Source organism: Merops nubicus, unplaced genomic scaffold (assembly GCF_000691845.1).
Source record: "Merops nubicus isolate BGI_N331 unplaced genomic scaffold, ASM69184v1 scaffold41262, whole genome shotgun sequence".
Lineage (NCBI taxonomy): Eukaryota > Metazoa > Chordata > Aves > Coraciiformes > Meropidae > Merops > Merops nubicus.
Window position 1 is genome coordinate 3,663 of NW_008593680.1, and position 14,559 is coordinate 18,221.

General features: G+C 49.5%; 1 protein-coding gene across 1 annotated transcript in view; it reads right to left on the minus strand.

The window, feature by feature from the left end:
- Nucleotides 1-14,505, minus strand: part of SUGP1 (SURP and G patch domain containing 1) — a gene marked incomplete at both ends in the record, with an annotated part of 18,163 nt that extends 3,658 nt beyond the window's left edge. Inside the window, 9 exons of the mRNA XM_008935509.1 lie at nucleotides 518-624; nucleotides 5,614-5,767; nucleotides 5,891-6,092; nucleotides 7,864-7,987; nucleotides 9,907-10,010; nucleotides 11,163-11,286; nucleotides 12,968-13,195; nucleotides 13,645-13,748; nucleotides 14,334-14,505. Of these exons, the coding sequence (XP_008933757.1) occupies nucleotides 518-624; nucleotides 5,614-5,767; nucleotides 5,891-6,092; nucleotides 7,864-7,987; nucleotides 9,907-10,010; nucleotides 11,163-11,286; nucleotides 12,968-13,195; nucleotides 13,645-13,748; nucleotides 14,334-14,505 (1,319 nt within the window). The remainder of the gene's footprint in view (nucleotides 1-517; nucleotides 625-5,613; nucleotides 5,768-5,890; nucleotides 6,093-7,863; nucleotides 7,988-9,906; nucleotides 10,011-11,162; nucleotides 11,287-12,967; nucleotides 13,196-13,644; nucleotides 13,749-14,333) is intronic.
- Between the last annotated feature and the right edge of the window lie 54 nt (nucleotides 14,506-14,559).

A 14,559-nucleotide genomic window follows, 5' to 3' on the forward strand; every position in this document is an offset into this window, starting at 1 on the left:
GACAGCTACAAATCCCAGCAGGAGCTGCCAGGGTTGGAGCCCGGCTCAAACGGGAGCATGGGGTGCTGCTGCCTCCTCCCAACACAGGGGCCTTGAGGTTTACACCCAGGTCTGCTGTCATCTGGTCGTCCCCACCCAGCTCCTACGTCACCCTCACGTTGAGGCCAAAGCCAGTTCTGCTCTCACACCCCCCCAAAAGCTTGCAAGGGTCCCCACGCCCCCTCCCCACTGCTGGAGTGATGCTTAACCCGCTGCAGATGTGACACCACAGACCTTATAGATTTTGGGGGCTGGTTTGGTAGGACAGCAATTGGCTGCCTTAATTCATATTCCCCCAAGTCCTCTACTATTTCTGCTGACTGCAGCATCACATGAGTCTTAGGCATTCAGCACAAATCCTAGAGATTTATTTGTGGGCCACTGGGAAAGTTTCTTTGCTCTCTCCACCTCCATTTTCCCACCTAACCCGGCCACGCTGCAACACAACACAAATTTGGGAACCATTTCAGGACATTACCTCCTGCTGCTCCTTCAGCTGCTTCTTCTGGGCATCCGAGAGCTCTGTCACACCCACCAAACCAACCGGTTTCCCTTTCTCATAACCAAGACCCTTCAGGTCTTGAACTGTAATAAGCACATAATTAAAAAGACTTTCAACAATCTGAAACAGCCGTTGGGACGAGCAAAAACCACCTCTGGAGATGCCCACATGAGGTTTTACACTCATTTCATGGCTCCAGCATTGAGACACTGAAGAACAACCACCTGGTAGGATGTAGGAACCACAAGGAAAGCCACTGGGTGTCACCTCCTTCACCAGCCAGCTCAGGGTGTTCCCTCTCCCTGGCCCAAGGCTCTGCCCATCTCACTTTCTCAGGACTCAAACTACATCTCACATCCTTGGAGGTCATGCTGCGTGGCAACCTGCTGTACCATGCCTTAAAAAAATCATTCCTCCTTAGGATCAGTTCTCTTCCTCAGGCTTCCTCCTGAACCCACCCCAGCCACAGCAAAGAGTGACACTTGATTATTTGGAACTGAGTCACAAGCAGCTCTGAGCCTGTCAGCATCTTGGCCAAGCTGTGCACATAAGAGCCTGCTGATTACAATGTAAACAGCAGCTTCATTCAAAAGGAAAAGCAAATGACCCCATTAGAATAAAGACATGAGTGTTATGCTGCTTTTGGAAGCTGCCATTCCCCAAGGAGATTTTGGGTTCTCATCTAGAGGCTCAAGAGCAGCATCGCCAGCGATGGTGTCCCTGCTTTCAAAGATGTATCCTCATGGATGCATTCCTCCTTTTCCTGCAGCAGCCCCTCCTGGAAACTCCTTCTGTTGAAGGATTTTTGCTGTTTTATCAGATAAGGCCTGAAATTAGACATTAACATTATCTGGGCAGGGCACTGACTGATTTGAAATGACCTCACGGCACTCTGAGTTCAAAGGGTAAGTGAAGAGAAAGAGAAAGAGGAGGGGAAAAGAAAAGGAAGCCTATTTTTAATTGCTGCACCATGAAAGAAAGTAACAGGAACAGTGCTGGGGCTGTGAAAGAGAGATTTACAATGGAGGCTGCCTCACAGACTTGGTTCATGTACACCTAGAGCTGGCAGCTCCTCTCTGAAGTACCTCAGAGCTAAAATCCCACCAGTTAAATATTGAAGGGATTAAAAGCTGACACACAACTGCACTTGAAAGCACTCTGCATATTTCAGTACCAGGATAAGGATTTCTTCCTAACGACTGCAAACCCCTCCATTGGAATGGGAGGCCAGGCTACAGTTAAACGATGCTTCATTAATTATTCATTATCTATTAATTATGAAGCTCGATAACAATAGGATCATCGTTCAGGACACCAAATGTCTACACAGCATGCTAATTAGGCCCCAGGGGTCATCCTCTCCCTTCCTCTCCTCTGCACTCAGGGCAATTGATCTGAGCACTCTCCTCTCCCCTCCTTTCCCTCCTGCCTTTGGCCAAGCACTCCCCAGTTCCTTAACTCCAGCCTTGGAAGGAGAAGGGAGAGCAGCTCATCTGCCCTCCCCAGCACAGCCCCAGCCTCTGCACCCTCACACCAACATCAGCTCTGCAGGAAGAGTTATGTAAAAACACTGCAAGAGGTTTTCCAAGAGGAGGGGAGCAAGGAGTCCTGTCACGCCAGGCTTGGTGCTGGGATACACGTTTCCAGCTCCCCAAAAGAACAAATAGGAAAATAAACCTATTTAGCATTGATAAACAGCCCAAATAGGAAAATAAACCTATTCAGCATTGATAAACAGCCCAAATTCTGCCTCAGAAAGCTCCAAGACTTGGAGATGCTCTGAATGAAGACACGATGCCCACTCTGCGTAAGCAGGATCCGGCCCCAAATTTCACATGAGACTGGGGTGCTCCAGCATCAGCCCCATCAAAGATTCACCTCCTGGCTCAGGGCATGGGAAAGCTTTCTCTGAATGCACCGAGGAAGACTCTGCCCTTCACAGAGGTCAGCAGCTCTTTGGCTTAGTTGTGAATTGCATAAACACTCAGGCTAGGAGCCAGGCCTGGCTCTAGAGGCCCCGCGAGCTGGTGGCTCGCCAGCATATATAACCACCTGAAAGGAGAAAGGTGAGGCTGTAGCAGCTTCTTTTCGTTCCCAGAAAGCATATTCCACTGCTCCTCCTTGTGCTGAACCCACATCTGGTTTGTCTCGACTGCTCTGGGCCCCTGCAGACCTCAGTGCTGAGAGATGCTGAAAGTCACTGCAGAAATTTAGCTCCGGGAGATAATTTTTGTAGGCTTGGCCCAATAGAGGCAGAGTTGACAGAAAAAGCAAAGCTCCACCCCAAGTCCACATCTGAAGACAGGAAAAGTCTGTTCATAAATAAGATGTCAATGAATTTGCATAAAAACCAGATAAGATTTGTAGGTCCCTTGCACTGGCAAGCACTAAGCAGAAGATAAGGAGGCAGCAGGCCTGGGGAAAAGACATTTTTTTTTTCCCTGAATGACATCAGCTTTGCCTACAGGGTTAATGGTGCAGTCTATCTGCAGCACTGGCAGAAGACTACCTGAAGGTTTATCCCTTCCCCACACTCCCAGAGAGGAGCTCCTTACAGGGGAAGCAGGTGTCCTTTAAGGACAGCAGGAGAAATCCCAATACAGAAGGGCCTGATTTTTTTTTTGCTTCATAGCCTGAAGATCTTACTCAATTAAAACCAATCAGACCCAAACCAATCCCATACTCAGTTTCAGAAGATTCTAATGCCAGGCTGTAATTTCCTATTAGCCCAGAGTTCACTAATCACATCCCCTCTGTTGTGTTCAGCTTCTCAGACCTATCAGTCCCTGCAGCACACACACACAGTGAAGTGTTTTGGTACCAACACATTTAAGAGCAGCCTTATTTCTGTCCCAATGGGCCAAACTTTCTCCTGCCCACAATACTGATTTCTTAGTAAGAGCAGAGAGGAAAACCATCAGAACAGTCCTTCACTGATTCCACAATTGCTAAGGATAAAGGACTAAGACATTGATCTTTAGGTACCCAAGCACACTCTGCAACTCTCACCTTTCACAGGAGCAGGGAAGGAATTTGGGGTTCTCTTCACCTGTCAGATGGAAGATCTTTAATTCTCTAAAGGGATGAGTCCATCTGAACTGATAAAACAAAAGAATCCCTCCCCCTGCAGAGCATTAACACCACATTAAGGGGTGATTTGTTCTGCCCTTTCCTTCCCCTGGACACCAAGCCCTGCAGAGAGGGAGCAGGAACCTCTGGGCAGGACCCTGTCCAGTCGAGGGGCAGCTAAAAGAGCCAGGGAGGGAAGAGCCTGTGAGGTTGCAGCAGGACACACACTGGAAGCAGCACAGGGGTACCCTGGCAGCCCCCCCTGCAGCAGGAGGGATTCAGATGGAAGCTGGTGCTTGTTTTGAGAGCCCAGCTTCAGCTTCATCAGTGAAGCTTCATTCCTGTCTGCAAGAAAGAGAGTATTACTGCAGAGGGACAAGCACCAGGGAAGGGTTTGGGGTTTTTTTGTTTGCATCTGATTTCTGCTTTATTATGAGCAGCAATTCAAGGTCAAATGAATAAGCCATCCAGGTTGGTACCTGGTCCTGTACTTAAAGATGTACAGCCAAGACTTCTGTACAGGGCTCTGAGCAGAATGACACAGGAACTTCTCCTCAACAACACCCAAAGTGCTGGGTTAGGAGGAAAGTCCTTCCTGACCTCCACACAGCCACCCTTGCCCCTTACCCAGCCCTCAGGAGCCAAGCTGTTAGTGGGCTGAGCAATTTCCTCTAAAACCCAGGCAAAGCAGAGGTCCCACTGCCTTGCTGGAGCAAGGAATCCTTCAGGGTCACCCAGCACTGGGAATCATCTGTGGCCTCACCACCCAGCCCAGCAAATTACACCCTGTGCTCTGTTTCTAGTCCCACTTCATCTGTTCTGCTATTGCTTTTTGAAAAAGGTCCTTATTGAGACAGGTATTTATTACTTCTCCTGCAACTCCAGCTTCATACTATTAATTCTTTCCATTTGCCAACCCCTTATCTTCCTCCTGCTCACATCCCTTCCCCACACCACACTAATTGGGCAAAGGATTCAAAGATGCCAGCTTAAATGTCTGCATTCACCTGGTGTCCTTGAGTGGCTCCATTTTTTGTAGGCATCTCTAACTGCCTAATTAGCAATTTGCATATGCACAGATGGGCCACCACAGTTCAGCCTCTGAGAGCTCCCCAGGATGGCCTCAACTGGAAGAATGATCTTCCAGCACTGGGAGAGCTGCACTCCCTGGGTGAACTTGGCAGCTGGAGACAGAGTAGCAGAGCAGCACAGGATCATGGAATCATTTGGGTTGGAAAAGACCTTTGAGATCCTCAAGTCCAACCCTTCCCCCAGCTCTGCCAGGTCCCCACTGCCCCGTGTCCCTCACCCCACATCTCCACAGCTTGGAAACCCTTCCAGGGGTGGGGACTCCACCACTGCCCTGGGCAACCCTCCAAGGGCAAGAAATTGTTCCTCACGTCCAACCTAACCCTTCCTGGCAGAATTTGAAGCCATTTCCCCTGGTCTTAAGAGGCATGAACCTTGATGCTGGATGACTGTGAACCCCACCTGTAATTAAATGAACTAAAATGGGCATAAATTGGAACTGGAAGTTCTGCTTGTGTTTGCCAGCACTTGAGGAGCAGCTATTCCCATTTCACCTTGTGATCAGTCAGAGTGGGATCGAAGTGCTGCCTGGGGATTTTCTCCTGCCATGGAGAATAAGCACAGTTCAGCCTTTGATATTTGTTTTCTGACAGACTCTCTTCCTGAAGTGAAATAGCTCTAAACAGTGTAGAGGCTGAGGCTGTAATGAGCTATAGCACAGCAGGGTTTGAGAGATAGCTGGTGGATGATCAGATCCAGTCCCTGGTGCCTGTGAGATAAAGTAGTTTATCTGGGTTTCCACACAGGGGAGGGTTAGCTGCTAGATCTAGCTGAGAGATAGGGGCTGGCAACCAAGGAGATTACAACAAGAGATAAGGCTCCATGGGTTTTCTCTTTACAAAGCCAGCTGGGCTAAGGCAGAACACACCCCCCAGGACAACTGATCTGTTGACACAACACAGAGACCCACTGACCTGAAAGAGGGGAGGGAGAGTCCAGCTGTTGGACAAGCTGTGGGAGGGGCAGTTCCACCTTGTCCTCCTCTGGCCCCCACCTGCTCTTCCTCTTCTTTTTGGTGGTGCCTGTAGCTGAGGCTGTGGCTGTTGTCCCAGTGGTGGTTGTAGCTGTCTGACCAGGTGGAGTGGTAGAGGAGGATGGTGAAGGTGAGGGCAAGGATGAGGGCAAGGGCAGAGGAGAGGGGACGGGCAGAGGAGAGGGTAAGGGGACAGGCAAGGGCAAAGGTGAGGGAACAGGCAAGGGCAAGGGCAAAGGTGAGGGCAGGGGCAAAGATGGTAAGGACAGAGGTGATGGTGATGCCTCAGGACTGGTCTTCCTCTTCAGGCTGGACTCCCCAGGCAAGGGGGCACAGCCAGTGCTGCTTTTGGCCCTACGGAACTCCTCCAGCTTCTGCCTGTAGTACTTGTAGCCTTTGCTGTTTGGCTCGTATAAAAACCTAGAAAGGAAACAAGAGGAAAACCCCAAAAGCAAGTTTAGATGGGACAGTCCTAGGTCGGGGCTGGGCAGAGCAGTGCCTGGTGGGGGCCTTGCCTTCCTGCAGTGCTCTTGCACAAGCAGCAGCCCTGCCCCACAGCTCCTTGCTCTCCAGCTCCATCCTGTGTGGACGTGTGAGCAGTGCAGGGCTCCACCTCCTCACCACCCTGCAAGCCTCTGGCATCAGCAGGCCCATCTCCCAAACCACAGCTATTTTGGGTGCCCAATAAACACAGAGGGCTCAAAAGATCACGTTCCCATCGTGGAAATACAAAGTGCTCCCCCAGAATCCACCTGCCCTCCAGAACACCTCTGGAAAAACTGCCAGAGCTGCTCCACGACATGTTGGGGTTCAGTTCAGAGGGAAACATTCAGGTCTCCCCAATGGGAATGCCAAACCAGTGTCTCAGGGAACTCTCCCAGGGCCTCTGCTCAAGCTAGGAACACTGACATTACCAGTCTGCTTAATTACACCATGACTCCTGCTGTTCCCTCACACACAAAAAAAAACCCCACTGCTTTATTTGCTACCCCATCCAGAAATAGGCATCTCTGACCTTTTGGGTAAAATAGAACTCCCCAGTCTCTGTGGGAAGAACATGAGCAATCCTCCATCTAGCAGCCAAGCAATATAAAATGAAAATAACAATAAATGAGTACAGTCATGTTTGTCACAAACACGTTATCACTCTGGGCTCAGCCCAGCTTAAACACCTCACCCAGAACATCTGTCCATCCCTAACTCCTCTGCAACACTCCCCTTTTTAGAGGGCCCTGTTTGAGACTGGATATAACTTCTCCTCAGGACAGTGTCTGCTCCCACAGGAGCATAAGAGAGAATCAGATGCATGGGCAGACACAAATGGCTTGCTAATGCATTTTAAAATTCCCTAAACGTGGTCCTGCACCCCTCCCCTTTGACTAACAGCATCAAAGGTTGCTCCAGGACCTGGCAGAGGGCAGGATGGGGTCCTCCTGACAGCAGACCTGATGAATCCTAACAAAGCAGAGAGTGTTTAACTTGTCTGTGCTCAGGTGGGATCACAGCAGTGTTTCAAAGCAAATAATGAAGCAGCTCAGATATTAGCACATCTGTCTCATGCAATTCACAACACAGTGGGAGTACCCCAGAGAGCCAGAAGGCAGCCAATAAAATGCCAAAATATCAGCAACAAATAAGGCTCATCAACCCCCTCCTTCACTGCCAGGGAACACACCAAATTGTTTCTAAGAGCAGAAAAATGAAACGTGGATGAGACCAAAGGGAGGCATTAAACAGCTGTCAGTGAGCACTGAAGAGAACAGCTCACACTGAAGGGCTGACAAAGCTCCTCCAAAGGGGCACCTGCAGCTGAAGGAGCCCGACCCGCCCGCAAAGATCCCGGGGAAGGGGCAACCCAGGAATTAATTGGACAGCAGCAGGATGAGTGGTGGGTTGGGGGCTCCCACCACAACCCAGCTATGGGGAGAAGTGTAAAGGTTAGAACTGCAGCTGGACGTTGCAACAGGAAGCAGGCAAAGGGGTGGAAGCTGTAAATTAATCTGGGGGAAAGCAAATCGATTTCTCTCTCTCCGCGCCTCGCTTTGAACCGTGAGGCTTGGGAAGGGGAAAGCAACATGAGCGTGCTGTCCTTGGGGCTTCAGAGGTACCAGGAGCTTGCCTGCTATTTCTCCTGAAAAAAAAAGCAAAGGGAAAAGCCCCCTCCTTGCCCCCAGCAGGGTCCTGCCTTTACCTGAAGGCGGGGTTCTCTCGGTTGTTCTGCAAGGCGATGGCCTCCACCTCGGGCCCCCCGTCTGCTATGAACCTGGCCAGTTTCTCAGCAGAGTTCTTGGTCTCTTCATCCTCTGGGGGTGAAACTTTAAGCAGGCTGTCAGTACTGGGCCCAACTCACCCCAGCAACAGTCAAAGCCTATCTGTTCTAAGGACCCCAAGAGCAGAATAAGGGCAAAAGGTCGAGTTTAAGTTTTAGAAATATTGCACATCAACAGTCATTAGAGTTTATATCACAAAAACATGACATTGCAACAAGAGCTCTGCAGCCAGAGGAGTGGCCATTCACACAGCAGCTTCCTCTGTGCCAGGAGTGAGATGAGAGCAGATTAAGGGACAAACCAGCTTTTGTCCTCAAAGATGGACCCTCGTTTCTCTCTGCTGCAGAGGAATTCTGTTCCTTCCCCACAGGGTTACACCTCAGCACTCACAATTAGCTCCAGCTAAAGACTGTGCCACTGATGTCCCCACGAGCACTGGGAACACCTCAGAGAAAGTGGGAAACTAATACCACACTTGTACCTGTCACAGAACCACAGGATCATTTTGGTTGGAAGAGACCATTAAGATCCAGTCCAACCACCCCCCAGCCCTGCCAGGTCCCCACTGCCCCGTGTCCCTCACCCCACATCTCCACGGCTTGGAAACCCCTCCAGGGGTGGGGACTCCACCACTGCCCTGGGCAGCCTGGCACAGCCCTGGGCAACCCTCCAGGGCAAGAAATTGTTCCTCAGGGCCAACCTCAACCTCCCCTGGGGCAACTTGAGGCTGTTTCCTCTTGCCCTGTCCCTTGGGAGCAGATCCAGCCTCCTGCCAGGTGTCACTACACACCCACTGGCTGCTTTAGGGGGAGGTTACAGGACAGAGGAAATTCTCCATGGCACAGTCCCAGTCCTCACCTGGAAGAGGTGGCTACTGCAGCCTTTGTCCAAAGGCCCAGAGGAGGTTCTGACATTGAACATTCCAAGCATATTTAACATTTTTAAGGTGCCTGGCAAATAATTTACTTAGCCATGACAGCCTTATATGACTTTTTCTGCCTGCATGGTACCAGTGCCAGAGCTCCAGTGTGCTGGCACAGGACCAGGAGGCAGAAGACATGATCATAAGCCATGGACAAGTTATAACCTCTCCTTGCTTCAATATTCCTCACCTGTAAAGCACAGATAATACCACTGAGCTTCCAAACCACTGTATCTGTTAGCTGATCTTGGTAACAAGCTCTTTCAGCCTCCAGTCCATCACACCATGATTTGAGCCACTAACTCATCAGTGTGGCAATTAAATTGCATTAAGACTCCTTTCCAGGGACAGGAAGCTGACAGAGAGAGGCTGAGTGATTCACCAGGGCCACAGAGCAGCTCAGGATCAGGGGCTGGACCAGAAGTGATGAACCATGAACCCCCTGGGCCACACTTCACCTGCTACACAACTCCTGTCCCAACAGCTGAGCAGCCTCCACTGCTCCCACACCACCTGTCTGCTGGCACAGTGACCACTTCTGCTGTTTTCCCACCCAAAAAACACAGTCCCTTGCAAGGATTTGTGTCCCAAGCAGGAATTAAAAGCTTCAGATAAGGAAACAGCAGCAGAAATGGAGATTATGTTCAACAAACCAACTGTTTCCATTTATATCAAAGAACATCTGAGGAAAAACTTTTCCCAAATGCATTTTCAGGGCTGAAACACTTTCAGGAACACACCCAAATGGAGAAGCATTTTAGTTCACTTAATATTTTGGAGAAATAAAAGGGAAGCCTCTCTCCAGAGCCCTTTATGCAGAGCATGGTGAGGGCTCTATGAGCAACCCCTTTGGCACAAGAGCTGGATGCCATCGTGGTGGTGTTTGATCAACATCTCCTTCCAAATCAGGATTTTATTTACAGGCAGCAACCTGGCAGCCAAACATCCACTCCAGCTGTCTCCAGACCAGACCTAAGAAGCAGTTACAGAGTGAAGAAGTCAAATTTAACTTATTTAAACTCATTCTCCCAGTCTTAATTACCTTTCTGAGAAGAAGATGCCTGAGAACTTTGATTCTCTTTTCTTATCTCTGCCACTTTCTTTCTGTAGTAAAGGAATTCTCTGCTGTTCTTATCATGCAAAAACCTAGGGTGGAGATGGAGGGAAAAAGGGCAAAAAATACAGGTCAGCAACAGCTTTTTAAACCTCAATACTCTGGGATGTAAAGAGCTCAAAACAAAAAAAATACAAAAAAGGATCAATTACACAGAATGGATTTACATGGGGATTACAGCTTTTAGCAAGTATCAACACACAGAGCTCTAATCTAAGGGCTTCCAACCAAATTTTGTGTGTCACTTCAAGAGGAATAAATAATAACTTCTTCTGAGAGAGGAGGGAATCCTCTGTCCACACCACAGAGGGTGTCAGGGACAGAACCCAGCCCGAGATTGAGCCCAGGACCCCCATGTGCTCCACACCCCCCAGGCTGCATTCCCAGCTCTCCCTGATCTGCCTCCTCAGCACCACCACAGGGTCACTTTCTGCCTCAGTTTCCCCAGCAATAAAAGAGTTACTCATAACAATTCTCAAATCCACCAAACAACCACCAAATGCCAGCAGGGTGGGGTTGGGAGGGACCTCTGGAAATCCCCTTGTACAGCCCCACTGCTCCAGCAGCTCACCCCCAGCAGGGTGCCCAGGGTCACAGCCAGGCAGGTTTGGGATCTCTCCAGAGCAGGAGACTCCACAGCCTCTCTGGGCAGCTGCTCCAGGCTCGGCCACCCTCACACCAAAGAAGTTTCTCCTCCTGCTCAGGTGGCACCTCCTGGGTTCCAGTTGGTGCCCGTTGCCCCTTGTCCTGTCGCTGGGCCCCACTGACCAGAGTCTGGCCCCAGCCTCTTGCCCCCCGGGGCCCTTTAGCTCTTGCTCAGCACTGCTCAGATCCCCTCTGAGGCTTCTCCAGCTGCACAGCCCCAGGGCTCTCAGCCTGTCCTGGCACAGAGATGCTCCAGCCCCTCAGCATCTCCAGAGCCTCCCCTGGACTCTCTCCAGTAGCTCCTTGTCCCTCTTGAACTGGGGAGCCCAGAACTGGCCCCAGTGCTCCAGAGGTGGCCTCAGTGGGGCAGAGCAGAACGGGAGGAGAACCTCCCTCGACCTGCTGCTCACACTCCTAATTATCTTAACAATAACAAAACCAACCCCCCCCCCAGAACTACCTACATAAGGCTGAGGTTTTTCTCCTGCAAAGAGCTGTAACATTCTGCTTTGGAAGAGGAGAGTTCCCCCCACACTTACGAAAAAGCTGGGTTATCCTTGTAGTCCTCCACAGCGACCTTCTCTAACTCAGGTCCCCCTTCAGCCACGAACCTAGCCAGCTTTTCCACCACCTGCCGGGTCTCCGCATCCTCTGGGGGTAAAACTTTAAGCAGGCTGTCAGTACTGGGGTTCAACTCACACACCAAACAGGCAACAGGGACATTACTTCTAAGAACCACGTCGGCCGACAAAAAGTAGAACGGGAATGGGAAGAAAAAGGGATGAAATGGGGGATCCAGTCTTAACACAGCTCTAGAAATCACAATCCCTAGGTTGCTGTCAGCCTCCAAGCTCCCCCAGCAGGGTGGTAATGTGTTGTCTAGATTTCTCCTCCAAGAAACTGGAAATTTGGCTCACCACAGTGAGGGTGCAACTTGAGTTGCAACATCATTTGCTTCTGACAATTCTGCCCCATAGAAAACCCAACAGGGAGGAAGAGGAATTTGGTTTGATCACATTGCTCACTAGAGGACAGATTCCAGCTCCCAAGACATGGCTCTGTGAGCAGAGGCAGATTGTGGAGCTGGAGCATGGAGTTCTCCCTGCTGGCATGTGCCCTTGCTTGGAGGGAATCCCACCAGAGGTGAGAGGAGAGCTCAGTCTCCAAGAAACTGTATTTTGGCTTCTGTGCCAAGAAACAAACCCACTGACAGTGGCTGCAGAGCTGCTGCAGGACACATTCAACAGGAACCAAACACAGGCTGTTGTCTGGACAACAAATGGGCAGAGCACAGAGGAGCAGAGTTGTCCATGCTGATCTAGGCTAGATTTGAACCCACTATCTTTAAATTAAGGGTCTCTATCACCCACCTTTGCTCTCTGCAGGCAGTGGTTGCCTCTCACCCCCCTGCAGGGCACTGCACACTGGAAGCTCAGACTTGCTCAGACTACACTTTTACAAACCCCCCCAGAAATAACCAGGCATGGGTTGGTAAACATGTGATGAAATAAATTATGGCACCAAGCTTAGTGTGACTTATTTAGCAGCTCCAATCTAATTTTATCCTTGATTAATACACATGCATGAAATTCAGATTATTAGCAAATCTGCCTTCTGGCTTCCCAGCCTGAGTTAGCCCAAAGAACTTGGTTATTTGAGTGCTGCAACATCCTTCAGTGGGTTTCTATCCTACTTAAAGCAGTCAGGACCTAGAGGTGAGATTTCTAATAGAACTTTGAAGTGAGGCAGAAACTTTGATTCTACCTAATCATAGTTCTGTCCTCAACATGTAGTTTTATTTAGGAACACATCATTTCTCCCCCTACACAGCCACTCTCCAACTGAGGGCTTTGCATTTTCTATCACTGAAAAAAAACCCTAAAATTCTACTTAAAATACAAGCATTACACCTACATATTTTCTAGAGAACTTAGTGCTGGGCATAATGCAATTGTACAAAAGGAGAATTCTGATGGGCAAACAATCAAGCTTCATGAAGAGTATAATATTTGGAGAAGAAATATCTTATTTTCACAGAGATTTATAGACTGGCCAAGTGCTCGCCTTGATAACCCAGAGAAAATAAACCTTCCCAGGCATAAACCAGCCCTGGTGAGTGATTAATCTCCTGCATGGAGCTGAGGCTGTGTCAGTAACACCCAACAACCAATATGTGAGCTTTTCTCAGCTCTGGAGCAGCCCATTAGCACCAACTGGTGTCATTCAGAGCTCTGCACACAGCAACCGTGCTAAGAGCAAATCACAGCAAAAAGACAAAACCCAACCAACCCCCCACCACAAGGGCCTGCACCCCAAATCAAACAAAACACAGGGCCTCATTTACCTTTAATTTCCAACCACTGCTCATAATCCTCCTCCTCCTCTTCATCAGGTGACTGAAAGACACTGAGGCGGTTAACGAGCGGGCTCTGTTTGGAATGGGAGTAGCTCCTGGCTTGGTGCAGCATGCTGCTCAGGACCTGCCCGGGCCTCTTCCCAAACAGCAAAGGTCTCTTCCCAGCATTGGATGCAGAAGGGTTTGCCGAGTTATTAGTAGAACTTGGGGGAGGTTCTTAGAAAAAAACGAGGGGAAAATAATTCCTGGGCATCCCAACGGGATTCGTCTCCGAAATCACAACTCAGGTGGTCAAACAGCTGCCACAGGCTGTTATTTTCTGAGTAAGTTAAAGGCACTGGACTGGGAAAAGCTACACCACAGAAAGAAAGCTGTGAGGGTTTGCACAAAGTGAGAATTAAGCTCGAAAATCGTAGCATGTCTGGGCTGGAAAAAGAGATATTTGAGTTTACATCACCTACAGAGGGATCTGAAGAGAGCAAACCTCCCTGTGGCATCTCAAAGGAAGACTCTAATCCAAATTTATAGAGGTCACCACTGCTTTAGAACTTACTCGTACTGGTAACAGCTCATAGCAGGGTTTCTAAAGTGGCACAGAGGCAGCTCACATGAAGCTGGTGCCACCAGGGGGAGGAAGCCCTCCTGTTGCTCAGAAGTTGACCTACCAGTACTTGACTTTTCCTTCTGCAGCTTGAGAAACTGCTGGAGGAAACTGCCATCATTAACAAACTTGTTGGAAACACAGGCTTCATTGTCAGTACCATCATCTCTGAACAGAGAAAGAAAAGCAGGTGAGGGCACCCATCATCATCCTCCCCACCCCCTTCACCCACGTTCACTCTGACCAGCAAACAAAGACCTGTGGCTACGAATCTCTCATCTAGCAGTGAAAACACCTCCCTCTTCAAAAGCACCAGAAGCATCCACCTCCCTGCTCACAGCATTTCCCCATGCTCTGCACCTGGCTCATTTACTCCTCCATTCAAACAGGATTTCTACTTGCTCTGTTACCCTGCCCTGCCTCCAGGTGGGCATTTAACTGGAGAACTGTCCTAACTCTTTGTGGAGTCAGGAGAATGAGAAAGACAACAAATAGGAAGCAGAACTAAAATATAATATTAAAATAACCTTGCTGTTAGTACATATCTGCCCTTGCTAGGATCTGAATAACATAGCCAGATCAAGTAAAATGCAACTATTCCATTCCAATCTTTAGTCAATTATTAATTTCAGCTTCCTCAGGATTTGCCTCCAGCTGGAGGAGCTTTGTAAGGCTCCTCTCTGAGGTTCCCTTTAAGAAGCACATTCTGTGTGAGCAAAGCTCCTGGCTAAAAGCCCCTTAATTCACACGTACTCTCCAAACAGAGGTAGCTGTTGTATGCTCAGGTAATCCTGCTTCGCCTTCTGCTCCAGCCTAGCCTCGATTTCTCTCTTTTTCTGCGCTATCAACTCTTCTTGGTGAAGAATATTCACGTTCGTCTTGGCCGACTTGGACTGCGCAACCCCAAACCAGCGGCTCGCCTTCCCTGCGGGAAAAAGAGCGGGGAGGGAGTGAGCGAGGAGGAGGAGGAGGAGGAGGA